A 23,398-nucleotide genomic window follows, 5' to 3' on the forward strand; every position below is an offset into this window, starting at 1 on the left:
TCAGTCACACTGATGACAGTCGTGGCAAACGCGCACCTAGATGTTGCCTGACGAAATCGAGCAGCACTAGCCAAGGTGGACTAAGCGGACTAATCGCTAACAGTAATGCGTGACATTCTCAAAATGCTGCAGTCAAGCCAGATCACCTGGAGGGCTTTCAGTACTAGAAAAGGCCGAGCGAGCGAAGTAAATGTCGGAAGCCGTATGCAACGCTCTCTTGCTTAGGACTTGACGTCGAACGGTCCAGATATGGCCAAATCTCTCTCATCCGCTCTGGCGACATGCCATGTTGACTACTCCTGCGCACTAACTCCTCAAGCAGCGCCGTGTTCTGCTGCTGTTTCATCTCAAAGTCGACATAAGGTGAGATCCAGCCTTCGAAGTCGGTACCAAGAACGTTCCTCGCCAACTCATGTACCTTGTGATAGTTGCTGTACTCTTCAAACTGCTGCTCGTGTTTCTGCAGGTCCTCTTCGCTGAAGCTTATCGGACATTCGCCTTCGAAGCCAATCTCCTTCCAATTTGCCGCATACTCGATGAGACATGCCCGAAGTGGAATCACACCCTCTTCCGAGGCCTCTGCACAGCGTATGAAGAGTTCTCGGAGGAACAACGGTATCTGCAAAGCTTTCCAACCCCGAATATTCTTTGACCCAGTACTAAGTTCGTAGCCTTTCGCTGTTATGTTGTCCTTCAGCCTTTGTTCTGCAATCTTCTTGTCTTCCACGTTCAACTCATCAAAGTCAGGTGGGAGTTTGGGGATCTCCTTCGTACCCAAGGGGTAGTCTTCACCAACAGTAACGAAGTCGGGGAAGCGTGCTTGTAAGAACAATGGCGATACCAGTATGGACTGCCAGTCGATGATCGACAGGATTTGCGCAGGTTTCCCCTCAGCCACATAGACGTTACCCATGTCGAGGTCGGTGTGCCAGAGTACTGGTTCGGAAACCTTTCCGATCAGCGTTCGCTCGTTGAGTCGAGACATGACCTTTTTGGTCATGTCAAGGACAGCGACATGCTCCTCGAAAGACCCTCGCTGTGCGCCAGATGTGCTCGCAGACAAGCTCTTCTCCAAGCGCGCAAGCTCCCGTTCGACAAGGGCGGTCCCAAAGGAAGACAAGGTTTACCCTACGAAGAAGAGTTAGCCATTGCATTACTTACCAGATACTCTACTGACATGGTCCCTGGTGGCGCGAATTCGCTATTTCGGCTGCGGTGTGCCATCCTCGATTACAAGAGGGGCCGATGCAAAACTCTTTCTCAGGATCCATGTCTAGGTCTAAGGCCATGCATGTATCGTCGGCCGCCATGGAATGACGAAGGTAAAGGCTTTCGCTCGCTGGAAAGCGGATATCCGTCATCTCACCCTCAAATTCGGCCAGCTGTCTCACGACTTGGATCCGGTCCAACTCATCCATATCACCCCATACCTTGAATAGTTGAACCCCAGGAGCCTTGGTCATGATGATGTACTCCGCACCGACAGGATTCGATGCATCTTCATTCCAGGCGAGGACTTTAGGTACTGGAACCGCAGTACGTGCGTGTACTTCACGAGGCGGTATAGTCAGCTCTTGACATGGAACCTTTTCGACAGTCGTAATACTTTACAATAGTGGAGAATGGCCACCTCTGATGCTGTCGTGTACTTCGGCGGTCCAGCGATTGTGCATGGTATCTTCGCAACAACTTCTGTTCCATCCTCTTTACGCAGTAATAGTGCCTTACTGAACCCGCCTTCCATCTTCTCAATTGCGCATACTGGCGAGTGTTTCCCATTCGTGGTCGCGGCTACGGCGCAAAGCTGATCAACGTCAAACTTGACATATCTCCGATTGGCAGCTTCCTTCTCGTTCGCTAGAAAACTTCCATTCGTGTATCTGAACAATTCTTCGCGGGTGATGAATTTGCCTGTGTCTGTTAGATTGCTGACACGACTAACATTGCGCGATGTGTACCTCGGCATGTAATGGTGAGCGATCGAGAAAATTGGGTCAATGCACGACGTGCGCTACCGTTGTGAAGGTTTCGTTTTGTGATGTTTACAAGAAGCACGGGTAGCATGGCTGTATCAGTGATTGCACATCGCTAGGTGGTGAGTAGGCTCGCGTCGCGTGTTCCTCCACGCTTACCCCACTTCACGTCAAAGCGCCTTCTGCGAATCGTACCGAGCTGCGCAAGCGAAATCACCGGACCTCAACCGAAAGAATTGGCATTCCGAATTTTGCATGTCAAGAATGCTTCCCTCAAGAATCAGCATGTGCCTATCGCTATGAAACCAGAAACCCACACTGAACAAGTGCAGAGAAGTAAGAAATGATACCGAAATACGACAGACAAATTGAGAAGCGATATTTTAGCGGATAGTGAATGAAGGCGATCTACTGTTTCCCAGAAACCGTCATCCCGGATTGGTCCGGCAAAATTACCAAAATGGCCCATGATTGAAGGCACTTCGCCACGGACACCCTAAATACGATTCCAAGCTCTCATATCCAGACCTTGACGGAAGTGTTGCGCTACATGATCCATCCTTGTGGTAACAGATTCGAAGGACTGCCCGCAGAAGCCACACCAGCAGGAGTTAGGTTCAATCGCCGACGACTCCACCTCTCTCGACCATCCTTGAGGAACTGTAAAGTTCTTCTTCACTGAGACGGGTTCGCCTGCAAGGTGCACATGCAGGACGTGCTGCTTCAGGAGGTCCTTGCGGAAGAATGTACGCTCGATGATACACTTGTCCGAGCAGGGTGCAATTAGGTGTTTGGTTAGATGATCGACCGAATCCATCGGTTCTAAGCAAAAGACGCATTCAGAACGCGTCCTGAATGCTTCTGTCAGCATGCAAACCCACTCCCGGTCGCTGTAGCCATGCACTCCAGCCTCATGCCTCTTCCAGTCAGATGCGTTCTTGAACGATCCGTAGCATCCCACCACAGTACAGGAAAACCGGTTCTTAGGCTTGCTCAGACCAGAAGGTGCGATGTGTATTGGCTGCGTGTCGGACATGTTCTCACCTACGCCGGCTTGACATGTCTGGGCGCGATACCTCCGGCCTTTGCGCTTTGGCATAATAGAGCTTCGTGGGACAGGTTTCTCAGGACGTCTTTGACAAACTAAGTCCGTTTTGAAGTCCTGGCATATCTGGATTATGACACCGGGAACACTGTCCGGTGTAGGATAACCTGCAGCGGGCAGAGACAACCAGTGACTGTTCTCATTCGTATCGATGGCATGCGGCATGTCGTGACTGTTGACCATCGAGCTTGACTGCACATGAGTCAAATGTACCGTCGTCAAGTCCCGAGGCTGGGGTCGAGTAATGCTCCCACCGTGGCATTCGTTAGGACGGCCCCCTAACACTGAATGTGTTGTCAGAAAAGGTCAAGAGATCAGGGCAGTACAATGAACATACAATGCTTTTCCCGGGTGCGAAGATTGGTCAAACAAGTTTTGAGTTGACGTTCAGTGCAGCCGGTCGCCTCGACTAGCTCTGAAATCTCGGCTGACGTAGGATACGGGTTCGATGCGTGAAGTGAAAGCCAACCACGGATAATTCGCAGGCGTTTCGGTTGTTCCGTTCGTTCGGAAACGACGCGCAATGTTTCGCACCGAGAGAGTGGGGTTTGCAAATGATTTTGTTGCTCGTCGATAAGATCTAGATTTAGGAACAACTGATCTTGCATCCAAAGTTCGACATCGGAAGCGTCTTGATGCAAGAAATCTCCCGCACTTTCCTCAGTACCGAGGAATCCATGGAAAGACCAAGGGCTGTTAGTATTCTCGTACTCTTGTACGACTTCACCACATTCATATTGAGGTGGAGACCAAGGTTGTTGTGTATCTGGGTTGCGAACATCAAGAAGTCGATCGGGTGCTGTGTCACCTAGGCTGACGTCGCCGCTATGGCAGTCCCAGTAGGTAAGGTCGCCGGAGACATGCTCTACTCGTGCAATGTCGCCATTACCACGAAAGGAACGGTTGCCGTGAATATTTGTCCCATTCGCGTTGTGCTTCAAGACATCTCCGTCATTGACCTCTTCCAAAGTTTCGTGCAAGCAGTAGCTGATAAGAAGTAATGTCAGCGCTGTAGAGCTGTAGCTTGATTGAAGGCCTGCAATTCCGGTTTTGTCACTACGTCTCTCCCAGCCGAGAGGTTGACGCGCGATACGAGTGTCCTGACATGAGCCTACCAAACCCATCAAACGACCTTCGCGCGTTGTTGTACCTAAGGACGAGGGTGTAATAAGCTTACCTTTCTCTATCGGTATTTGTGGCAAAGCCACTGCCAGATGATATTGGCAACTGCGACTGCGATCCTGGACGCAGAATGCGCGAAGTGTCGAAGTTCGGGGTCAAGGTGGACGTCGACATGCCCGTGTTTACTCAACCGAGTGTAAAATACAAAATCACGTACAACACCACAACATATGTCTGGATATTGATTTTGACGATGGGAAAAAGACTGCACAGTCTCAGCCGACTTTAAATGCTTACTTCCAGCCATTAGAATGAGTTTTAAGGCGTTGCAGTAAAGAAGATGCGAGTTCGATGGGCTACTGTTGCATGATTCTGGTTAGACTGGTGGTGATATTCCAAGCCAGCTATTGGGTGGAAACCGCGGCGCAGAAGGGGCTCCTCTACAGTCGTACGGCTCCGTGGCGGCTTCGACTATGATTCGTCGCTCTCTGTCTAGTCCCAAGAGCAACTGGTGCCGAGCGCGGCCGATCAATGATGTTTGGGTGTCTCCGGGCTAGCGTGCTAAGGTATTTGCTTTTGTAAGCCTCGCCGTCAAGAATCTATCCTAACAACGCGTAAGTCCTACACGACCGCAAAGGTACGTCGCATGCTGTTTAGTACGTGACTGTTAGAGTTTAGCTACGTCTACACGCCTTTACTCTGTCCTCCCTGCCTGTCTCGGCCAGTCCGTGTCGTTTTAGGCTAACGATTCTACCTCTAGGTCCCCTGGACACCTGTGGCTTGACTCTCCCGGGCTCGACTTTCTCGTGGCAGCTGCTCCCCATTTTATCAATCTATAGTCTGCTCTTTCAAGGCTCTCCAACCCAAATATCTTTCCTTCCCTATCGACTTCCTAGCTGCAACCCGAATTAAACAAGACCTAATACCGCGAGAGCGGGCAAGTCGACTTCGCCATCACGTGTCGAAGAAGCAAAGCGAGATGGCCCTTTTGACGTCATATTGGGGTTTCATAGGATGCCAACGGTCGCGACTTTTCGTCAAAGTTGGTGAGCCTTCTTGTGCCTCGAAGCTGACAGAAATGATGTCTTGTACCCTAGAGTGCGATAAAATCTATGAGAAGTCATGCCTTCTCGCAAGGAAACTCAACACCACAAGCTCGAAGAAGACGAGGAAAGAACGGCAGATTGGCAAACAGACGTCGTTGTCTTCTCATGAATAGGTATTCTCATGTCAGCCATACAAGGCATGCCATCCTGAACGCCGTACGCCAAGCCGTGATCCGGCTGTTGCACACAACTGCCTGAACGCGACGGGTAGCTGACAGTCGAATCACGTAAAATTATCAGAGAAGGCTGCTAACCAATAGTCCATCCATCCGTAGCGGACATTCTATGTACACATCGCCTATGGTCATTCACCGAGTACGCCGCTACTGCGAACACTGTGGCAGGAAGACAATACGGACGGGAAATCCGTCAGAAACAATCTCAAGCGACTGTTCTCTTGTAAGCATCCATCCTACTAACCCACGCACTCATCCGAAACCCATCCTCAAAGTGTTGCTCAACGTGGTCCATTCGCACAGCGGTAGTTTTGAACGAACGCTGGCAGAAGCCACACCAAAGGCCTTCAGGGTCCGGCGAGTATCTGTCCTCTGTTTCCGACCATGCTTTTGGAGGTTTAAATCCCCTCTTGGTGTAGTCGTTCGCGGTATGTAGGTGCGCTGATATAACGTGTTGCTTGAGACCATCCTTGCGATAGAAGACGCGTGCATCCTTGTCCTTCCCCATGCAGATCTGGACGTTGTGCTGGTTGATGTGGCTCACATCATCAATGATGTCGGAGCAGAATACGCACTTCCCACCTGCCATGATGTGTTGGTTGTTGAGCATACAGTACCACCGGGTACCTCCGAAGTGATGAACTCCAGTCTCGTGCCGTCTCCAGGAGTACGAGTCCTTGAAGGATTTCGATTCGCACTGTGTGCAGTGATACTTATTGGTAGCCTTTACTTTGTTATCATTGGGGGTCTCGGCGACATGCATCATCGAAGCGTCTCCCACGGCGGATGAAGCCCTTGACTGATAACGTCTCTTGCCCTTGCGTCCCGGGTTTTTGGCTGTTCCTGAAGTACTTTGGCCCTGTAGAGCGGTAGAGGCCTTGGAGGTAGCGGGTGATCCGCTGCATAATCTGTCAAGCACTGGGTAGCGGATCAGTCTCCGATAGATATTGGGCGTGTGTACTACTGACCATGTTTGTCACGCCCTCTGAGGTTAATCAAGCGACGCCTTAACTGAAGCGCGGTGATGCCAGCAGCGGCAGCAAGCTCCGCCTTCTCTTTGGTAGTAGGATATGGATCGTGAGGATGGTCGTAAAGCCATTTCTTGATGGGGTCGATTTCCTTCTGCGGACATTTCGTCTTCGAGTCTTGAGATCCTGAGACTGTCTCTGCTGTCTGCGATCGCCCGCAGGGAGGAGCTCCTAGCGGAAGATCTGAACCCACTTCACTGCGTGGTTGGGTTGCAGGTGTTGGGTATGAGTCTACAAGTCGACGATCGTCATCAGGGTACCACTCAATACCTTGCATGTCTTCATATTCGGTTTGGCTTCGCATCACATCTAAGTCGGACAGCGTGACATAATCAGGCTGCAGGGGTTGAGTATGTTCGTCCCATAAGATGAGATCATTTGGTTCAGCGGATGCATATGAGGTAGCATCCGCCTGCGTGTCGCACACAACAAATCCGATCGATAGATCTGATGCTTGTTCGACTTGCTCAATGTATGAATCATCGCGGGTGGAGATCGGCTCTGCCGAGTAGATAACTGCGTTGTTGCTGATGCGGAATACTCAGCGTGGCCCTCTTATATGTGAAACAATCATTTCATCATCAAGCGACGACGAATCGATAGGGCGCCGGAGTGATATAAGGCAGAGATACATACTGTGTGCGAAGTGTGGCCGACGTGCAGGCAAGTGCATCAACACAGGCGGCGCTCCAAGCCGGTCCGTTTATTGTATCACCACGGAAGGCATCGTTGCAAGCAAATTGCTGGTCGTCGAGACTGACGAAATGATCAGGGAAGCGCTCGACGATGGCGGGTGAATCGTGAAAAGAGTCGATGTAAGATTGGGTTTCATACACCTCTGGGTCGACTCGTGTTTGGAGAAAACTAACATTGTTAGCGCCGTTGTGCGGGTGAATCGTAACAGGGGAACTAAACAATGCTGTCTAGCTTGGTGCGCGCTGCATGCGCGCTCGAACGCCCGCGCTTATCTTCTCTCCAGAGCTCAACGAAAAGACTTTAAATATGTACCTCTGGCCGGATTCCTCGATACCTGTGCTGTGGATCACTTCTGAGGAATGTTCGTCGTAAGAATAGGGCGGGAAGGTATGGGGCAGGCCTTCGAGAGCGTCCAAGCAGGCATTGCTTACTTTGGCATGCCTGTCGGCCATCGGAGACCCAGGGTCCATAGTTCAGCCGCTAAGCCTTTTCTGGTCAAACTGAGTATAAAATTGAACGCAACACAACAACAGATAATCGGAAAATGTTTTTGAAAGCTGTGGGAGAGACGGCATAGGTTCAGTAGAGCATCGAGGCTTATTTTTTGCATTTTTGTTGAGGTTCAGGGCGCTGAGCTGGATGAGCGTTCGGAGCATTGGAACCCACGATCCCCTTGGCGGCTGCTTGAGAGGGGGTCTAGTCACATGACCGTGGCGCAACCATGGCGCTCTCTCAACGCAGGACTTCAGTGCTAGAAGTATATATTGAAATGAGTTTTTGACAAATGGTTGTCAGGATCTTGTCTTCCAAGACAGGTTTGACGACATATAAAGCGTGATCTTTCCGAAACATATCTCAGCAATGCGTACCTAGAGGCTCGAATCAGCACGAAAATATCCGAAAGTGGGAGAATTTTGTAGGGGAAAATAGGTATAACTTGTCTCATGTCTATTTGCTGTCTAGAAAGAGCACGGAATTTGGTTCAATAATCAACATGATATTCTTCTCATGATAAAAATCACTACGTCGTCATATATACAAGCCATCCGGCACCTCAATCCGTCACCTAAGCCTTAGCAGCAGCCAAGATAACATCCGCCGCCTTCTCAGCAACCATGTACGTCGACATGGCAGTGAAAGTACCCGGAATCCTAGGGAAGACAGACGCGTCAACAACCCTCAATCCAGCAGTACCACGAACCTCAAAGTTGCTGTTGAGGACAGCCATCTTGTCGTCATCAGCACCAATGGGGCAGGTAGACGAAGCGTGGTGACCCCAAGCAACATCCTTTGCGTACTGAGCAATCTTCTCGGGGGTATCAACATCCTTGCCAGGAAGGACCTCATCGATGGGGACGAGCTGGCGCTTGAAAGAGTCACGAGCAAGGTTAACAGCCTCGGTGAGGGCAGTGAGATCCTTGTCGTAGTCGCCAACACCAGTGTCGAAGTAGTTGTAGACAATGTCAGGCATGTCAAGAGGGTCGGCAGATGCGAGCTTGACGGTACCAGCGTTGTTGCGGGGGTGAGCCTTGAGGATGGCCCAGGTGAACCAGTCGTGCTCGGCAGTGGCATTGTAAGCGTAGTTGGGGAAGTAACCACGGAAGTTGACGGGGCCACCGAAAGCAAAGATGTCGTACTCGTCACGCTCGGATGCGCTGGACTTGTAGAACATGGTTGCGCCAAGACCGGGGGAAGCGTAGATACCACGGTTGCCCAAGACGCTGGTCTCCCAGCGGTCCATGCAGGCGTCGGGCTGGCTGTTACCGAATGTGCAGCCGTTGAGTGCGGAGAAGTCGGCGGGGGCTTTACCTTGGACGTTGATCTCGTAGTGGTCCTGGAGGTTGGTTCCGACACCGGGAAGGTCGACAACGACGGGGATGTCGAATTGAGAGAGCTCATCGGCAGGGCCGACACCACTCAGCTTGAGGAGTTGGGGCGAGTTGTAGGTTCCACCTGCGACGATGACTTCCTTGGAGGCGGTAGCGGAACCAGCCTCACCCTTGGCACCGGTGGACTTGGGGCTGGCCTTGTAGAGGTACTGGCCGTCGAGGAACTCGACACCGGTAGCGCGAGGAGGAGTGACGTCCTGGTCGAAGGTGACCTTGGTCACGTGGCAGTTCATCCTGACATCGAGAGGGTACTTCTTGCTGCCGTCGTCGGCCTTTGCGTCACGGACAGCGAGGACAAACTCGCGGGATCCGCCACGCTTGCCATCGGAGGTAGAGAGAGGGATCTGGTAGAGAGCGGGCTGCTTGTCACGGCTCTCGGTGTCGGCGTTGGCATCACCGGCGACCAAGGTACCAAGGTTGACGATGGCGTTGGTAGCGTTGCTGAGAGCGAAAGCGGCACCACCGACCAAGCTGAGAAGCTGGGGGTCAGAGGTGACGATGTCGATGGGGGCGTAGTCGGTTCCTAGCCAGCCATCGTAACCGTGACCCTTTTGGCCGGGAAGGAGGTATTGGTTCTTCTCGAGCTTGGTGAAGTACTTGCGCATGTTGTCGGCTGACCAGGAGTCGTCACCAGTGATGGTGGCAACATTGTCAAAGTCGGACCGGTGAGGGTAGACGGCAATGAGAGCGTTGTGCGCTGTGCAGCCACCAAGGGTACCAGTGCGGGGGTATAGCGTACCCTTCATGGTAGAACCCTCCGGTGGGTTAAGACCAGTGTACTCACCACCATCGGGTGTCTCGTAGGTAGTCTTGAAGTCGCGAGCTTGCCTCTCCTCATCAGCGTAGTGCTTGACGAAGAAGTTCCAGCTCAAGTTGGCGTCTTCCGAGGACCTCGCGCTGAAAGCGGGAACGGTGTAGTTGGCGTTTGCGCCCTGGTCGTCACCGGCTTCGATGAGAAGGGTCTTGTGACCAGCGAGGGCAAGGCGGGCGGCCAGAGGCTGTAGTATGTCAGTGATGATCCAATCCATCCAAGTATACTTTGACTTACACCACCACCAGCTCCAGAACCGACGACTACGTACTCATAGCCGGTAAGATCGACAGCTGCCGCAAGAATAGGGAAGGCGGCGACGAGGCCGATTAGACGAGGGAAGAACATGGTGATTAGGTATTACTTTGCTGTCCGGGGTGGGTAGTTAAAGAAAGAATGTGACAGAGGCTGTAAAGTGGCCTGCTTGATCCCATATCGTGCAGTCTCACCAGTCTTTATAATTTCCCGCATCCCATCAGTCGATCGCATATGTCGGCTTTCCCCTGGAATAGGGGATATCTACCGGTGGTGGCCTGCAATGCCGAACGACCTCGACCTCGGACGAAACTCATTGGAAGGCGGTTACCAAACAGATGGTGTTCAGTAGTTGCGGTGGTTGATCCTTTCTCGGTCTGGAAAGCAATGCTTTGAGTCGGTCCGGTGCGTAGATCATACGGGTCCTCCATGGATACCCTGTACTTCGCAATTTGCGCCACGGGAGGGTACCGTCGAACTCAGAACGATTATGACGACGGTCCGTACCTGTGCTAGCTGAGAGAACTTGGACATTCTTGCTTTTGGCACCTCGAATCTATTCGAAGAATTTATTCGAAAGTGACCACTAGATTGAGAGGCTTCTTCATCCAGACATTTTGCGATTGCATCAAGGTATGGATCTTGTGGCAAGACACGTCCGCGGAAAGGTGACGCCTTCCCCATTCTGCTCCCGCACCGACCTCAGAATCCAGTCTGTTCCATGTCTCTTCCCAGGTCTGTCAATTCCAATTTCTCCTGTCAGGGACGCTTACCCTGGTCTGTCAATTCCCAATTGCCGGACGTTCCTCCCGCTTCGGAAGGGACCTCCACGGCTACAACGGATGTGGAGTAAACGGGCCAGGGACAAACGTGCGCTAGCACCTAGCGTGGATTAGCGTCAACGTGCATTGAAAACCCTCTGCACCTGGACGGGCTTGGACTTTCGCCATTAGGCGCCCAGCATCGCACCCAGGTAACGATTATCGCCAGAGCGGACACTGGAAATAACGTGGTCATCTGTAGATTGCCGACTTCATCGCCGAGGAACAAATGACGAAGCATACCACGTGGGATGATAGTCATAGAACTGACGCAGGAACCAGCTTTTTGTCTCCTTGGCCCACGAGGCTGAGGCCAAAAGTGGGACTGACTCAAATATTCTACCCACCAAACTGCTCGCCATGCGAACGCCATGTTGAATTCGGCATTCGGGTCTAACTCCACAACACCTTTTTCCTTAATGCTCCACTCGCTCCAATCGCATGCGTTAAGGCGTACGTTCCTGCGTTCTCCCGCCCGGTAGCTGCGCCTCGTCCGAGAACTCTCCTATCCGTTACCAGGTTGTTCCCTTCCATCCCATCCGCCCCGAAACTATTCTTATTCCTTCATTCTATGGTTGCCCAGGCCATACAGCGTCGGCGATGCTCCTTACAAGCTGCAGCTTCTTCCTCATATCCTCGTAGCCGAGACTGTTACCTTCGGCGTGTGACGCGAAGCCGCACTGGGGGCTGACGCAGCATTGCTGGAGGGCATCTTCACGAGATTGGCCGGTACCCTTTGCGATCCAATCAGCAGCCTGGTTCACCCTTGCGATCATCTCATCCTTGTCCTCAAGCTTAGGGAACTTGGATGTGATGACACCGAGAACGACGTTCTTGTCCTTGGGAAGGTGTGCTAGTGGCTCGAAACCTCCTGCGCGGGGGGTGTCGTATTCCAGGTAGTATGTGTCGACGTTCAGGTCCTGATATGGTCAGTACGAAGGAGATGTTGCACATGGGGGAGGATGGGTACCTGGAACAGCTTCTTGGCGATGTTGTCGTATGCGCCCTCTGAGAAATGACGGCTGCCGACGTAGTTACCGCGGCACAAGTGGATGCCGAGATGCATGTCATCGGGACGTACGAAACACTTGTTGTAGAACTTGACATATGCATCAAACATCTCGTCGGCAGTCTTGTCGTTCGTGGTGTCGGCCTTCCAGCCTGCAAGCATATCTTCTGAGCAGAAGTAGGCCAGGTTTGGGTCGTCGATTTGAATGTTCCTGATACCCTGCGCGTGGAGGATCTTCAGCTCCTCCTGGTATGCCTTCGCGACGTCCTCGAAGTATTCTTCGTCATTTGCATAAACGTCCTTGGGGTAGGCTCTTCCGTTCATGTAACGGAAGTGGTACCACGATGGTGAAATCAACGTAATCTTGATGTTCTTCCACTCGCTTTCAGGCAAAAGGCTCTTCATAAGGTCGACTTCGCGCTGGTTGCTCGACGTGCCGGGGTGCTTAATCTTGTCGACGCAGACAGTTACATGGTTAGGGACCTGTTTCGCTTCCATGAAAGACTTGGTATCAGGCGCATACGCGCGGAACATGTCCACAGTGTAGCCCTTCAAAACGCCGAGTTGGAGTTCCTTCATTCCATGCAGTGTTTCGAAGAAGGTACCCCAGAACATGTGCCTGCATAAACAATCAGTCTAGACTTGGACTAGCAGCATGCAGCCGCCTTACCTGGTGTACTCTCCACTCGACACTACCTTGAGACCGCAATCTTGCTGAAACTTGACTACCTCTGCGACAGTCTTGTCCTCTAGAGGGACGAGCTCCTCTGGCTTAGCTTTGCCTGACGCGACATCGTAACGTTTCTGCACAAGCTCCTGGGGACGGAGCAATGAGCCAACGTGCTCGGCGCGGAACGGGGGGCTTCTCTTGAGGGACGACGACATTTTCAATGCGATAGTATGGATAGCTCAGACAAAGAGTATGAGATGAGAACGAAGCAATTGGCAGGAGAAAACTTTGCCCCTCATCTTGTCCACTTGCCCCGCAATCACCACCGCTCATTAAGGACCGCTGGACCCTTCATCAACCCCGAAAGACCCATGCTCAGACGCCGGAGAGCTAGTAAGCGAGGCTTAGTATATAGAGCGTTGACGGGATTGGAAGAGCGATTGAAGGTGGCGGGTAGGCAATGTGGGATGCAGCTCGAGCTATGGTGGGGCCTTTGATCGATAAGAGAGGCGCCGCCCGATGTCAGCGCCGAGAGCCATGTGGTCAAAGAAGCTGGCGTCTTTAGGTTTCGCTTCCATGATGCCCTTCTTACCACAATCACATACTTTCGGATGCGCGCAAATAGCTTCTAAGTTTGTCGCAGAGAAAAAGCGATACCGCGAATACGTTCTGTTCTGGGTACTTTGAGGCGCAAGGCGTGTGCGGAGGCAGATTCGAACAAGTCGAACATGAAGATCTGGCTATGCTGTGGGGTGTACTGGGAAGTTCACAGTCCCTTTGGCAAACCAAAACGACCTGAAGCTGCAGACCAGCAGTTGTTTGCCGTGCCACGAGAGGGCGACACAAAGACACAATATGCCCCACCAAAGGTGTCGCATCGATGAGAATGACGCAATGCTCTGGGGACCCAGCATCATCGAGCCGCGGATATAACTACGAAAAGAACAGCTTTCGTAAGCAACGGCGGCAGTTACAACGGCGAAAGAGAGTAAATTCCGAGTTTCGGGAAAGCGCTACCCCGCGCTAGGTGGGATGTCGATAGCTACATATATGCTGTCATTACCTCCGTGGCTTCAAGTCCGGACATTGACCTGAAGAAACATCCACGCAACACCTACAATCGAAATACAAGCAAGATGACGCGAGTTCTACTCACAGGAGGAAGCGGCTTCATCGCCGCACACACACTCGATATCCTGCTAGACCACGGACACAGCGTGGTTACAACGGTGCGCACGCAGGAGAAGGCGGACAAGATTAAGGAGTCTTACAAGAGCGCAGTCGACAAGGGTCAATTGAGTTTCGCAATTGTGCCGGACATTGCACAGCCGGATGCTTTTGAGAAGGCAGTCATCTCAGACCCTCCGTTCGAGGCTGTACTTCACACTGCTAGTCCGTTCCATTTCAATGTTACAGACGTACAAAAGGTGAGTACACTTTGAAGCCTTGAGATGGGGCTGTCCACTAATGAAATACAGGATTTGATTGACCCTGCTGTCATTGGAACAACTGGAATCTTGAAGTCGATCAAGAAGAGCGCGGTACGTTGATATGCATGAGGCACCTTCTGCGCGCATGCTGACATGACCATGTAGCCTTCCGTCAAGAGTGTCGTCATCACATCCTCGTTTGCCGCCATCGTCAACGGAAGCAAAGGCTTCTGGCCGGGACACTCGTACTCAGAGGACGATTGGAACCCTATCACACAAGATGAGGCGCAGGAGAACCCGATGATGGGATACAGAGCGAGTAAGACGTTTGCTGAGAACGCGGCATGGGAGTTTGTCAAGAACGAGAAGCCCAACTTCACCATCTCTACGATCAACCCCCCGATGGTGTTCGGGCCAATTGTAAGTTGCAGAAGGCTCGTTCAAACACTTTCACTGACAGAAGACAGGTACACGCTCTAGACAGTCTCGACAACATGAACACGTCAAACCAGCGAATCCTGTCGGCTGCACAGGGCAAATTCAAGGACGAAATCCCTGCCAGTGGAGTACATCTGTGGGTGGATGTCCGCGATGTTGCAGAGGCACACGTAGCTGCGTTCGAGAAGCCAGACGCTGCCAACAAGCGCTTCTTCGTCACGGCTGGCTACTTCTCCAACAAGGAGCTATGCCAAATCATCAAGAAGAACTTCCCAGAGTTCAAAGACCTGCCGAGCGACGACACACCTGGCGGTGACTACCCAGAAGGCACTCCTGAGAAGGGTCTGTATGGATACAACAACAAGCGCTCCATTGACGTTCTTGGCCTAAAGTACAAGACTTTTGAGCAGTCAATCGTTGACTCTGTCAAGTCATTCCAGAAAAAGGGGTTGTAGAGATCAACGCGAATTGCGCGTAATGGCAGACGTAAAATATTGGTACGATTCGATTCGCTATGTATACTATCTAGGCGGCGCGCTTGATCGAGCGCAAAAGCATCTGTCGCATGCATAGTGATCTAGAAGACGAGATGTCAGCATTTGAAATCCTCGAACGATAGAGAATACAAAGTGGAGATGAGCAATCAGCCTGTTGAGCTTGAATTATTTTGGACTTCACCGTGGTTTACGAAGCCACTCGGAAGTTATCGTTTGTGTTGATCATCATGTTGCAAGGAGATGAAGATGAATGGGAAGTGCTTACCTGTAGAATGTGAGCGCGACGCTGACCACTGCAAGCTGCATAAAGCTTGATGTTGGCCGGCGATGGCGCTCTGGAGTGGAAGAGCAAGCACGACGAGCTTGGAAGAAAATGACAGCGCTCGGCTCAAGGTCGGGCCGAGATCGTACCAGGACTAGCGCGTGCCCCACCAACGAAGCCCATCGATGGCGGGCAGTGACAGCAAAAGCCCAAACACTTTCTCGAGATTTCCACGTCACATCGTCATATCGCCGTCGCGTAGCCATTCCCCAACTCCGCAACCAACTCCAGCCTCCATCAGACAATTCACGTCGAGGAACCGCAAATATGTGTAAGTTGTCCGCGTCTACCCCACTACCACGGCTCCGATGCGCATGCGGTGCAGGTGTACAGCTTCGGATCGTGATCGCAAGGCTACACCGAAACTTGCGGAACTCGTAGCAGGCGCCTTCGATGTCGTTCTCGTATCGCGTTCTCTTTACACGCTCAAAACTGACTGCTCCACCTTAGCCGACTTCAACGCCATTGCTCGTATGTACCACCCGCTGCATACACCGCGCACAACCCCGCCTACACATCCTCCTCGCACGCTCCACCAGCCAAACCGCGAACGCGACTGACCCACGCTCCAGAGCAGTTCGTCGAGTTCTACTACAAGACCTTCGATGGTAACCGCGCTGGTCTCGGTGCCCTCTACGTATGCGACTCAGATGAAACGCAGATGCGCGAAAAGCAGCAGATGGCTGACAAATAAATACAGAAGGAGCATTCTATGCTCACCTTTGAGGCACAAGGAACTCAGGGTTCAGCCGCCATCGTAGAGAAGCTCCAGGTAACAATGACTCCCTGATACGCAACAGGGGCTGGGGCTAATTCGGAGAAGAACCTGCCATTCCAGGAGATCCAACATCGCACCGACACCGTCGACGCTCAGCCTTCTGCTGACGATGGTATCCTCGTTCTGGTGACTGGTGCGCTTCTGGTAAGTCGATCCCTTGTATTGCATTCCGTCTCGTTTTAACATCAAACAGCTTGGGGGCGAGTCCAAGCCAATGAGCTTTACTCAGGCTTTCCAGCTCAAGAACGATGCGGGCAACTGGTTTGTGCTAAACGACGTTTTCCGTCTCGTATACCCCGCCGCATAGAGTGCTCTCTCTTCTCTCAGCTTCGCTTCATGGCGGTGGTTACAGGTGCACATAGAGAATCGCGGGGTCTTTGCGACTTTGCCACGACTGACGCGGTTTCCTTTTACGGGTTTTGAGCATTTTGGCAGGGGAAATGGATGGCGGATGATGATGGGGTTGAGAGCCGATGCGTGGCGCAGTCGCCTTGGGGAACGTAGCTACTTACGAGTTCTACATGATTGGGTCGAGAGCTGAAATCATTTAAAATTGACATTGCACTTTCTTACAACACGTCCGTCTACCCCACGTTACGTTCATGTCATGCATATGCACCGAGCCCTTTTCCACCTGCATACGGGTTTGTTTTCCGCTGCTCACTTGGCGGAAGAGAGCTTTGCCGCCGTTTCTCCGCCCCGCGCTCACTTGCCGAAGTGGAAGCTCCACGCTTTCCGAGGAACCTGGAGCTTAGCTTAGCTCACAACGACCATGGCTTCATTGTGCGGCAATAGCCAGGGCATTTTGTTCCTTGCTCGCCTCTACCTTACTCTCTGTCTCCCGTTTCGTTGATACCCTCACATCTGTCTTTTAGCGTTTCCTCACAGCAGAGTGTTAGTGACAATGGCATTCGTACAAAAGGGTCTCAAGAACATCCTCCAAAAGAATCCCCACGACGTCGTCTTTCTATCCGCACTCCGCACACCAGTCACACGAGCGAAGAAGGGTGGATTGCGGGATGCTTACGATCATGAACTCTTAGGCGCCGTATGTCAATAGTCACCCAGACACAGATGCATGTCCAAGTACTAAAACCATCACCCCAGGTCCTCGCCGCCACGCTGAAGAAGTTCCCCAACCTCGATCCCGCGAAAATAGACGACGTATGCATCGGCACCGTCCTGGCTGAGCTTGGTGGCTCAAAAGCCGGTCGCATGGCTGCCAACCACGTCGGCATACCGACCACCACGTCCTTCAGCACCGTCAACCGTGCTTGCGCATCTGGTCTCAGCGCCATAACGTCGATTGCGAATTCCATCGCCGTGGGCCAAATAGACGTCGGCATTGCTGGCGGCATGGAAAGCATGACACGGAACTACGGGTCACGAGCTATTCCCACGGAGCTCTGGCCCGAGATGAAGGACAGTCCGGTAAAAGAAGCTCGAGACTGTATAATGAGCATGGGCATAACATCGGAGAACGTCGCCTCGCGATATGGAGTAAGCAGGGCAGACCAAGACGCATTTGCAGCGCAATCACAGCAGCGCGCCGCAAAAGCGCAAGCTAGCGGGAATTTTGACGATGAGATTGTACCGGTCACTACGCGCTGGATTGAGCCTGAAGTCCCCGAGACACAGAAGAGCGTGACGGTGCACAAGGACGATGGCATCAGACCGACCACGACGATTGAGAAACTAGCAGCCATGAAACCAGCCTTTAGCAAAGACGGCACAAGTACAGCCGGAAACTCGTCGCAGGTTTCCGACGGCGCGTCCGCAGCTCTCATGATGCGTCGTTCCACTGCTACCACGCTCGGTCTTGAATCCGCCATTGTGGGGAAGTGGGCGGGTACACAGGTTGTGGGGTGCTCGCCGGATGAGATGGGCGTTGGTCCCGCTTTGGCCATACCGAAGTTGCTCGATTATACTGGTCTTACGGCGGAGGATGTCAATGTTTGGGAAATCAACGAGGCGTTTGCTAGTCAGGCTTTGTACTGCGTGAGGAAATTGGGATTGGAGAGTAAGATGGATAGGATTAATCCGAATGGAGGCGCGATTGCATTGGGTCATCCGCTTGGGGCGACGAGTGGGAGGATGTTGGCGACGCTGTTGAGTGAGATGGGGAGGAGTGGGGAGCAGGTTGGTGTGCTGAGTAAGTGTATAGGGACGGGTATGGGGATGGCTAGTTTGATTGTGCGGGAATAGAGGGAATGGATGTCTATTCAATTCATGAATTATTTCTCTTTCCTGAAGAAAAGATTAGGCTCATTGATTAATTTCGCCATGGGTTGTATGTAGGTCTACTCCGAAGCTGGTACACTGGGTATCGAATTAAGAAAAATGCAACGCCGTTGTATCGTACACTGATTGATTCCGTCTTGCGGCTCCTGGTAGGCCTTCATGCTTTTGATTTCTTGCTCTTCTTCTTCGATCGTTCGGCCAAGATCTCGTCAAGGAAACTCTTTGGTTTGGTTCGCGCTTTCTTGGGAGCTGGTTGCGTGACGTCTGCTTCCGCTTCTTCGTCATCGTCCTCTCGCTTGACAGGTTTCGCGTCTGCCTGAACTTCCATGACTACTTTTTCTTTCGACGCCCCCTCTTCTTCCTTCACCGCGCCGCCCTCTAACCTCTTTGCCCTTGTCTCTTCATCCTCGTCATCGCTGTCGACTTTTTTGGCTTGTTGGTTCTCTTTCTTTGCCTGCCTTTTGGACTTGAATATAGCGGCCCTCCCCTCGTCGTCGTCATCCGACTCTTCCTTCTTCGCAGCCTGCTTCCTGTACTGCTGTGCTTTGGCTGCTGCAGTGGGTCTCGCAGCTTCCTGCTTTGCAGAAATATGGGCTTTTGCTTTCTTCTTCCCGATCAGCTGCTGTAGAAGCTTATCGTCCGAGGTAACTATCCTGCGGGTAAAGCTGCCATCTTCGATATCCTTAGGGAGTATACCGCCAAGACCGATTCTGTAGGATGGAGTTAGAATCGCAAATAAATTCATGGAACATGAAAACGGTTGCATCGGATTTACCTGTCGTGAGCATAGTTTTGTTTCAGATCTTGGTCATCGTCTTCATCCCGTGACTGGGTAGCATCATATGTGGTGTCCCAGTCAGGGCGCGATCCGTACAGCGACGCCAAGAGCTTCTGTCCTTTTGCTTCGAGCAGACTTATGCGGTTGGCGATGACATCGCCGTCGTTTGTTCTCTTAGACATGTCTTTTGCGACTATGTGGGGGCTCGATATAGATCAAGCTGGGGCCTGACATTGGAAACATTTGAAGTTCCCGGCCGCGATATTTTTGAGGACCCGGTTCATTCTCGGCGCGCTAGCAGACGTCCGCAACAGCCCTGTGAAGCAAGCAACACCAGCTGCTAGTACTCCAGCTTTAACCCCCCCTCTCAACCCACCTCTCGATATACCCCGACGTGTGTCTGCCGCTCAGACATCATGTACAACTTTGCCCGCGCCCGGCCGCTGGCTCGCGCTGTTCGCGCTGCTGCTGTACGCATACACACGGGCCTAGCCCACCTGCAAAGCTGCGAAAGCCTCTTACGCAGCGTGCACCACAAATGAGGGCCATGGGCTAACAAGGTGCCAGGAGACACCACTGATGCGCTCCCAGCAAAGGAGAGGGCTCGCCATCCACGAATACAGGTCCGCTGCCCTGCTCGAGTCGGTACGCAAATAGTCCACCTCCACCGCATATCCCCCAATTTCGCAGCACGGGTCAGATGTCTAACCAGGATTTCAGTATGGCATCGGCGTGCCCAAGGGTGGTGTCGCTACCAGCGGCGCCGAGGCAGAGAAGATTGCCAAGGACATTGGTATGCGACAACAAGAGTAGAATGCACCTGTTCTGGACTAATGCGCACAGGCGGAGAGGACGCCGTGATCAAGGCCCAGGTTCTTGCTGGAGGTCGTGGAAAGGGCACCTTTGACAATGGCTTCAAGGGCGGTGTCAGAGTCGTCTACTCGTATGCTACTACACGACCACACCCCACGCACCGCGGCCACCCTCTAACATAGCATGCAGTCCCCGCGAAGCCTCCATCCTCGCCGACCAGATGATCGGCCACAAGCTCATCACCAAGCAAACGGGAGCCGCCGGCCGGCTCTGCAACTCCGTCTTCATTGTCGACCGCAAGTTTGCCCGCCGCGAGTTCTACCTCGCTATCCTCATGGACCGCGCGTCACAAGGCCCCGTCATTGTCGCTTCGTCGCAAGGAGGCATGGACATTGAGACAGTCGCAAAGGAGCACCCAGAGGCTATCATCACCACCCCGATCGACATCCACAAGGGCGTCACCGACGACATTGCCCGCAACATCGCAAACGAACTCGGCTTCTCCGAGCAGTGCATCGAGGACGCCAAGGACACCATCCAGAAGCTGTACAAGGTCTTCATGGAGAAGGACGCCACCCAGATTGAAATCAACCCCCTCTCTGAGACCACCGACCACCAGGTCCTCGCCATGGACGCCAAGCTCAACTTTGACGACAACGCCGATTTCCGCCAGAAGGAGGTTTTCGACTGGCGCGACATCACCCAGGAAGACCCCGAGGAAGTCAAGGCCGCTAAAGTCGGTCTCAACTTCATCAAGCTCGACGGTGACATTGGCTGCCTCGTCAACGGAGCCGGTCTCGCCATGGCCACCATGGACATTATCAAGCTCAACGGCGGCGCGCCAGCCAACTTCCTCGACGTTGGCGGTGGTGCTACACCCGAAGCTATCAGGCAGGCGTTTGACCTGATTACCAGCGACCCCAAGGTTACTGCCATCTTTGTCAACATCTTTGGTGGTATCGTCCGTTGCGATGCTATTGCTAAGGGTCTGATTCAGGTTGTCAATGAGATGAACCTCAAGACTCCGGTTATCGCTAGGTTACAGGGTACTAACATGGAGGCTGCTCACAAGCTTGTAAGTTCTTTTGTTTTTTCCACACTTCGATTCGACGAAGAAGAGGATATTATGCTGACACATATTTTCTATCTAGCTCAACGACTCTGGTCTTAAGATCTTCTCCATCGATGACCTACAGGCCGCCGCCGAGAAGTCGGTGCAGTTCTCCAAGGTTGTCAAGATGGCGAGAGACATTGATGTCGGTGTTGAGTTTACACTTGGTATTTGAGCACTTTCAGGCTAGAGTTTCCCCTTTTTGCGGGCTCGGCTGACTGGGTGCGAGTATGACAGGTTTGTAGATATAGCGGCCAGTGAGCCGATGTTCTGAATCCTTGTTTGGTCGATGATGATGGCTTTTGTTGTGTGTGTGTGTGTGTGTGTGTGTATGCTGTGCCGCGCGACCTGCGTGTGCTTTTTCTTGTGCTTTGATGAGCTGTGCCACCGAGGTATCGCCTTACCACGCTGCAAATGCAGACTTCCACGTACAAGACCAGAGCTCGTTCTGTGGATCAAAAATATAATGACAAAAATTCTGGCGTTTCAGAACAGTCTCATCTCAATGTCCTTTTTACATAGAGCGCTGTCTTGCTTCGTGGACAATCACTGTACTGCGAACTTGTTCATCCACATTTCCAATCTGCTCATCCCTCGCAGCACTTACACATTGTACAAGTATTGCAGAGCGTTTCACCATCCGATCGAATAACAAAGACAGACTCGAAATCATCTAACAATTCCGGGATAGTATGTAAGAGGGATCTCAGTAGCGTGCATCTACAATTGGACTACCAATAACTATCGGTGGACAATACTTGTTGATGTGTCCGTAGTCCGGCGATAGCCTTCGCTTGAAAATTCGATCATTACAATACACTTGATCACATTGCTCATACTCCAAACTGGCCTTTGAGCGTCAGCTTGAGCAGGTCGTCCTTCACAATCTCTTCTTTGCGGCTAAGCAGATCCTCCACGTCCCAGTTTGCCGCGATGAAGCGTCCGCTCAGGAACTTGGCCTTCTCTTGACACAGCCAAACGGCAGTACCGCCAACAAGCTCGGGGCTATCCTGGTTGAAGAGCGATCGGAAGGGCTCGCGGAGCATATCAGTAGCGACTAGGCCTGGGTGCATCGACACCGCGGTAACATTTGGGTACTCAGCAGCGACGTACGTAGCCAGGGCATCTAGAATATACTTTGACATGAAGTATGCGCCGAGCGGTGGAACCGTGAAGAACGCTTGCCACGAGCTCACATTGACAATACTGGCAGGTGTATCGGGGCTCGGCAACAAACGCAGGAACGAGCGGATGAGCAGATAGTTGCCTTTTCCGTTGATCTCCTACAACCGAGGTGTCAGCTCCATCCAAAAACGACTCAGTTTACTGCGGGTTAAGGAACGGGATCGGATCTTACAAAGTTCCTCCACCATTGATCGGGGTCTGTGTCGTGCAGTTTCGGTCCATCTCCTGTCATGGCACCGGCGGCGTTGATGAGGACATCCGCATGGCCGAACTTGTGCCGGATCGCTTCGAAGGCAGCCTCAACGGCTTTGGTGTCGGAGATGTCGAGAGCATATGTCAATGTTTCGATGGTGGGGTTGGACGCCTTGACGGACTTTTCGGTAGCTGTGAGCTTTTCGGCATTCGAAGCTAGGAGTACTACACCCTTTACGCCTGCCTTTACAAAGGCTGGTACCATGGCCTGCGGGACTAAGTCTTAGCACACGCAATCATGACACCAGGTTGTTGTGAAAGGCGATGTGCTCTGTGAATAATGTTTCAACATACCATGGCTCCAATACCACGCGAAGCTCCAGTGATAACTGCAACTTTTCCTGCCAGGCTATGCTCTGGGCTACTGGGATCGATTGCAGGGTATACGTCTTGGTGTGCATTTTTGGTGAACTGCATGGACGTGACATAGAAATCTTTCGGAAGTTTGCTTAGGTCTGCCATGGTGGGTGTGGTTGCAATTGGGCTTTGGAGGATCGGGAGGATACGACCGATATGGTGGAATGCTGTACAAGAAGGATACTAATCAGAGATGCTACGGAACCCAGACGATAGCGATAACTTATGCGAGGCTTCAGGAGTATGAGGCCCCGCATTTAGGCCGCGATACTCGCCTCTGCGCGTCGTCGTATCGCACCGGGAAGTATTCCCAGTACATCCATGTTTCACAAGCGTTGGCACGTCAGTAGCGGGGAGCCCGGCAGTGGTCGTTAAAGTTGCGGAACGTCCCAAGCGAAGCCAGCCGTGAATGATTGCGAGGAGGAACGGGATGATCATATCTTTATTCGAATTAGCGTAGGATCGCCGACCTTGCTCTTCTCACTCACCTGAGATCAATGCAGAACGCCAAATTTCCACAACGGTCCGAAATCCA

At 52.3% G+C, this 23,398-nt stretch overlaps 11 protein-coding genes across 11 annotated transcripts; 4 read left to right on the plus strand and 7 right to left on the minus strand.

Moving 5' to 3' along the window:
* Positions 1-163: 163 nt before the first annotated feature.
* Positions 164-1,966, minus strand: CC77DRAFT_1034260 (hypothetical protein; the record flags this gene model as incomplete). Its single annotated transcript, XM_018526854.1, has 4 exons — positions 164-1,064; position 1,128; positions 1,178-1,549; positions 1,612-1,966. The coding sequence occupies 4 exons, from the start codon at positions 1,964-1,966 to the stop codon at positions 164-166; spliced, it is 1,629 nt and encodes a 542-aa protein (XP_018381610.1).
* Positions 1,967-2,188: 222 nt separating this feature from the next.
* On the minus strand, positions 2,189-4,577 carry CC77DRAFT_390909 (hypothetical protein). Its single transcript, XM_018531495.1, has 3 exons — positions 4,256-4,577; positions 3,416-4,065; positions 2,189-3,362 (listed from the first exon to the last, which is right to left on the minus strand). The coding sequence occupies exons 1-3, from the start codon at positions 4,372-4,374 to the stop codon at positions 2,470-2,472; spliced, it is 1,662 nt and encodes a 553-aa protein (XP_018381611.1). The 5' UTR covers positions 4,375-4,577; the 3' UTR covers positions 2,189-2,469.
* Positions 4,578-5,400: 823 nt separating this feature from the next.
* On the minus strand, positions 5,401-7,676 carry CC77DRAFT_1053405 (hypothetical protein; the record flags this gene model as incomplete). Its single annotated transcript, XM_018527748.1, has 4 exons — positions 5,401-6,400; positions 6,451-7,037; positions 7,147-7,374; positions 7,519-7,676. The coding sequence occupies 4 exons, from the start codon at positions 7,674-7,676 to the stop codon at positions 5,688-5,690; spliced, it is 1,686 nt and encodes a 561-aa protein (XP_018381612.1). The 3' UTR covers positions 5,401-5,687.
* Positions 7,677-8,272: 596 nt separating this feature from the next.
* Positions 8,273-10,254, minus strand: CC77DRAFT_944615 (alcohol oxidase; the record flags this gene model as incomplete). The annotated part of the gene is made up of 2 exons (XM_018534975.1): positions 8,273-10,093; positions 10,144-10,254. The coding sequence occupies 2 exons, from the start codon at positions 10,252-10,254 to the stop codon at positions 8,273-8,275; spliced, it is 1,932 nt and encodes a 643-aa protein (XP_018381613.1).
* Positions 10,255-11,453: 1,199 nt separating this feature from the next.
* Positions 11,454-13,124, minus strand: CC77DRAFT_391765 (5-methyltetrahydropteroyltriglutamate-homocysteine methyltransferase). The gene is made up of 3 exons (XM_018531497.1): positions 12,662-13,124; positions 11,953-12,610; positions 11,454-11,902 (listed from the first exon to the last, which is right to left on the minus strand). Exons 1-3 carry the CDS (start codon positions 12,874-12,876, stop codon positions 11,552-11,554), a joined length of 1,224 nt encoding a protein of 407 aa, XP_018381614.1. The 5' UTR covers positions 12,877-13,124; the 3' UTR covers positions 11,454-11,551.
* A 564-nt stretch (positions 13,125-13,688) lies between these two features.
* CC77DRAFT_391676 (NAD(P)-binding protein) lies at positions 13,689-15,368 on the plus strand. Its single transcript, XM_018531496.1, has 4 exons — positions 13,689-14,088; positions 14,140-14,202; positions 14,257-14,511; positions 14,559-15,368. The coding sequence occupies exons 1-4, from the start codon at positions 13,798-13,800 to the stop codon at positions 14,982-14,984; spliced, it is 1,035 nt and encodes a 344-aa protein (XP_018381615.1). The 5' UTR covers positions 13,689-13,797; the 3' UTR covers positions 14,985-15,368.
* A 149-nt stretch (positions 15,369-15,517) lies between these two features.
* CC77DRAFT_1024092 (putative nuclear transport factor 2) lies at positions 15,518-16,658 on the plus strand. The gene is made up of 6 exons (XM_018525803.1): positions 15,518-15,619; positions 15,799-15,819; positions 15,921-15,985; positions 16,049-16,120; positions 16,172-16,270; positions 16,320-16,658. The coding sequence occupies exons 1-6, from the start codon at positions 15,616-15,618 to the stop codon at positions 16,431-16,433; spliced, it is 375 nt and encodes a 124-aa protein (XP_018381616.1). The 5' UTR covers positions 15,518-15,615; the 3' UTR covers positions 16,434-16,658.
* A 29-nt stretch (positions 16,659-16,687) lies between these two features.
* Positions 16,688-18,467, plus strand: CC77DRAFT_1024093 (3-ketoacyl-CoA thiolase B). Its single transcript, XM_018525804.1, has 2 exons — positions 16,688-17,174; positions 17,234-18,467. The coding sequence occupies exons 1-2, from the start codon at positions 17,031-17,033 to the stop codon at positions 18,329-18,331; spliced, it is 1,242 nt and encodes a 413-aa protein (XP_018381617.1). The 5' UTR covers positions 16,688-17,030; the 3' UTR covers positions 18,332-18,467.
* On the minus strand, positions 18,058-19,382 carry CC77DRAFT_1024094 (hypothetical protein). The gene is made up of 2 exons (XM_018525805.1): positions 19,143-19,382; positions 18,058-19,077 (listed from the first exon to the last, which is right to left on the minus strand). The coding sequence occupies exons 1-2, from the start codon at positions 19,325-19,327 to the stop codon at positions 18,525-18,527; spliced, it is 738 nt and encodes a 245-aa protein (XP_018381618.1). The 5' UTR covers positions 19,328-19,382; the 3' UTR covers positions 18,058-18,524.
* CC77DRAFT_1024095 (succinate-CoA ligase) lies at positions 19,376-21,327 on the plus strand. Its single transcript, XM_018525806.1, has 6 exons — positions 19,376-19,615; positions 19,713-19,790; positions 19,866-19,938; positions 19,989-20,088; positions 20,148-21,033; positions 21,110-21,327. The coding sequence occupies exons 1-6, from the start codon at positions 19,562-19,564 to the stop codon at positions 21,242-21,244; spliced, it is 1,326 nt and encodes a 441-aa protein (XP_018381619.1). The 5' UTR covers positions 19,376-19,561; the 3' UTR covers positions 21,245-21,327.
* A 422-nt stretch (positions 21,328-21,749) lies between these two features.
* Positions 21,750-23,381, minus strand: CC77DRAFT_971361 (short-chain dehydrogenase/reductase-like protein). Its single transcript, XM_018535835.1, has 4 exons — positions 23,352-23,381; positions 22,801-23,303; positions 22,427-22,714; positions 21,750-22,352 (listed from the first exon to the last, which is right to left on the minus strand). The coding sequence occupies exons 2-4, from the start codon at positions 22,966-22,968 to the stop codon at positions 21,903-21,905; spliced, it is 906 nt and encodes a 301-aa protein (XP_018381620.1). The 5' UTR covers positions 22,969-23,303; positions 23,352-23,381; the 3' UTR covers positions 21,750-21,902.
* Between the last annotated feature and the right edge of the window lie 17 nt (positions 23,382-23,398).

Source organism: Alternaria alternata (genome assembly GCF_001642055.1).
Source record: "Alternaria alternata strain SRC1lrK2f unplaced genomic scaffold CC77scaffold_22, whole genome shotgun sequence".
Taxonomy (NCBI): domain Eukaryota; kingdom Fungi; phylum Ascomycota; class Dothideomycetes; order Pleosporales; family Pleosporaceae; genus Alternaria; species Alternaria alternata.

What these genes read in the sequence shown, in the direction of transcription:
- CC77DRAFT_391765 (XM_018531497.1), bottom strand. Translation starts at nt 12,876, where the DNA reads ATGTCGTCGTCCCTCAAGAGAAGCCCCCCGTTCCGCGCCGAGCACGTT. An exon ending in TCGAGTGGAGAGTACACCAG is followed by an intron (nt 12,611 to 12,661) that starts GTAAGGCGGCTG and finishes TTGTTTATGCAG; the next exon opens with GCACATGTTCTGGGGTACCT. An exon ending in TCGCCAAGAAGCTGTTCCAG is followed by an intron (nt 11,903 to 11,952) that starts GTACCCATCCTC and finishes TGACCATATCAG; the next exon opens with GACCTGAACGTCGACACATA.
- CC77DRAFT_1024095 (XM_018525806.1), top strand. Translation starts at nt 19,562, where the DNA reads ATGTACAACTTTGCCCGCGCCCGGCCGCTGGCTCGCGCTGTTCGCGCT. An exon ending in GAAGATTGCCAAGGACATTG is followed by an intron (nt 19,939 to 19,988) that starts GTATGCGACAAC and finishes TAATGCGCACAG; the next exon opens with GCGGAGAGGACGCCGTGATC. An exon ending in TGGAGGCTGCTCACAAGCTT is followed by an intron (nt 21,034 to 21,109) that starts GTAAGTTCTTTT and finishes TTTTCTATCTAG; the next exon opens with CTCAACGACTCTGGTCTTAA.
- CC77DRAFT_391676 (XM_018531496.1), top strand. Translation starts at nt 13,798, where the DNA reads ATGACGCGAGTTCTACTCACAGGAGGAAGCGGCTTCATCGCCGCACAC. An exon ending in AGTCGATCAAGAAGAGCGCG is followed by an intron (nt 14,203 to 14,256) that starts GTACGTTGATAT and finishes ATGACCATGTAG; the next exon opens with CCTTCCGTCAAGAGTGTCGT. An exon ending in CGATGGTGTTCGGGCCAATT is followed by an intron (nt 14,512 to 14,558) that starts GTAAGTTGCAGA and finishes GACAGAAGACAG; the next exon opens with GTACACGCTCTAGACAGTCT.
- CC77DRAFT_1024093 (XM_018525804.1), top strand. Translation starts at nt 17,031, where the DNA reads ATGGCATTCGTACAAAAGGGTCTCAAGAACATCCTCCAAAAGAATCCC. An exon ending in ATCATGAACTCTTAGGCGCC is followed by an intron (nt 17,175 to 17,233) that starts GTATGTCAATAG and finishes CCATCACCCCAG; the next exon opens with GTCCTCGCCGCCACGCTGAA.
- CC77DRAFT_1024092 (XM_018525803.1), top strand. An exon ending in CTGGTCTCGGTGCCCTCTAC is followed by an intron (nt 15,986 to 16,048) that starts GTATGCGACTCA and finishes AAATAAATACAG; the next exon opens with AAGGAGCATTCTATGCTCAC. An exon ending in CCATCGTAGAGAAGCTCCAG is followed by an intron (nt 16,121 to 16,171) that starts GTAACAATGACT and finishes AATTCGGAGAAG; the next exon opens with AACCTGCCATTCCAGGAGAT.
- CC77DRAFT_1024094 (XM_018525805.1), bottom strand. Translation starts at nt 19,327, where the DNA reads ATGTCTAAGAGAACAAACGACGGCGATGTCATCGCCAACCGCATAAGT. An exon ending in CAAAACTATGCTCACGACAG is followed by an intron (nt 19,078 to 19,142) that starts GTAAATCCGATG and finishes TCCATCCTACAG; the next exon opens with AATCGGTCTTGGCGGTATAC.
- CC77DRAFT_390909 (XM_018531495.1), bottom strand. Translation starts at nt 4,374, where the DNA reads ATGTCGACGTCCACCTTGACCCCGAACTTCGACACTTCGCGCATTCTG. An exon ending in ACAAATACCGATAGAGAAAG is followed by an intron (nt 4,066 to 4,255) that starts GTAAGCTTATTA and finishes ACTTCTTATCAG; the next exon opens with CTACTGCTTGCACGAAACTT. An exon ending in TCGCACCCGGGAAAAGCATT is followed by an intron (nt 3,363 to 3,415) that starts GTATGTTCATTG and finishes CAACACATTCAG; the next exon opens with TGTTAGGGGGCCGTCCTAAC.
- CC77DRAFT_971361 (XM_018535835.1), bottom strand. Translation starts at nt 22,968, where the DNA reads ATGGCAGACCTAAGCAAACTTCCGAAAGATTTCTATGTCACGTCCATG. An exon ending in CGCGTGGTATTGGAGCCATG is followed by an intron (nt 22,715 to 22,800) that starts GTATGTTGAAAC and finishes TTAGTCCCGCAG; the next exon opens with GCCATGGTACCAGCCTTTGT. An exon ending in ATCAATGGTGGAGGAACTTT is followed by an intron (nt 22,353 to 22,426) that starts GTAAGATCCGAT and finishes CCTCGGTTGTAG; the next exon opens with GAGATCAACGGAAAAGGCAA.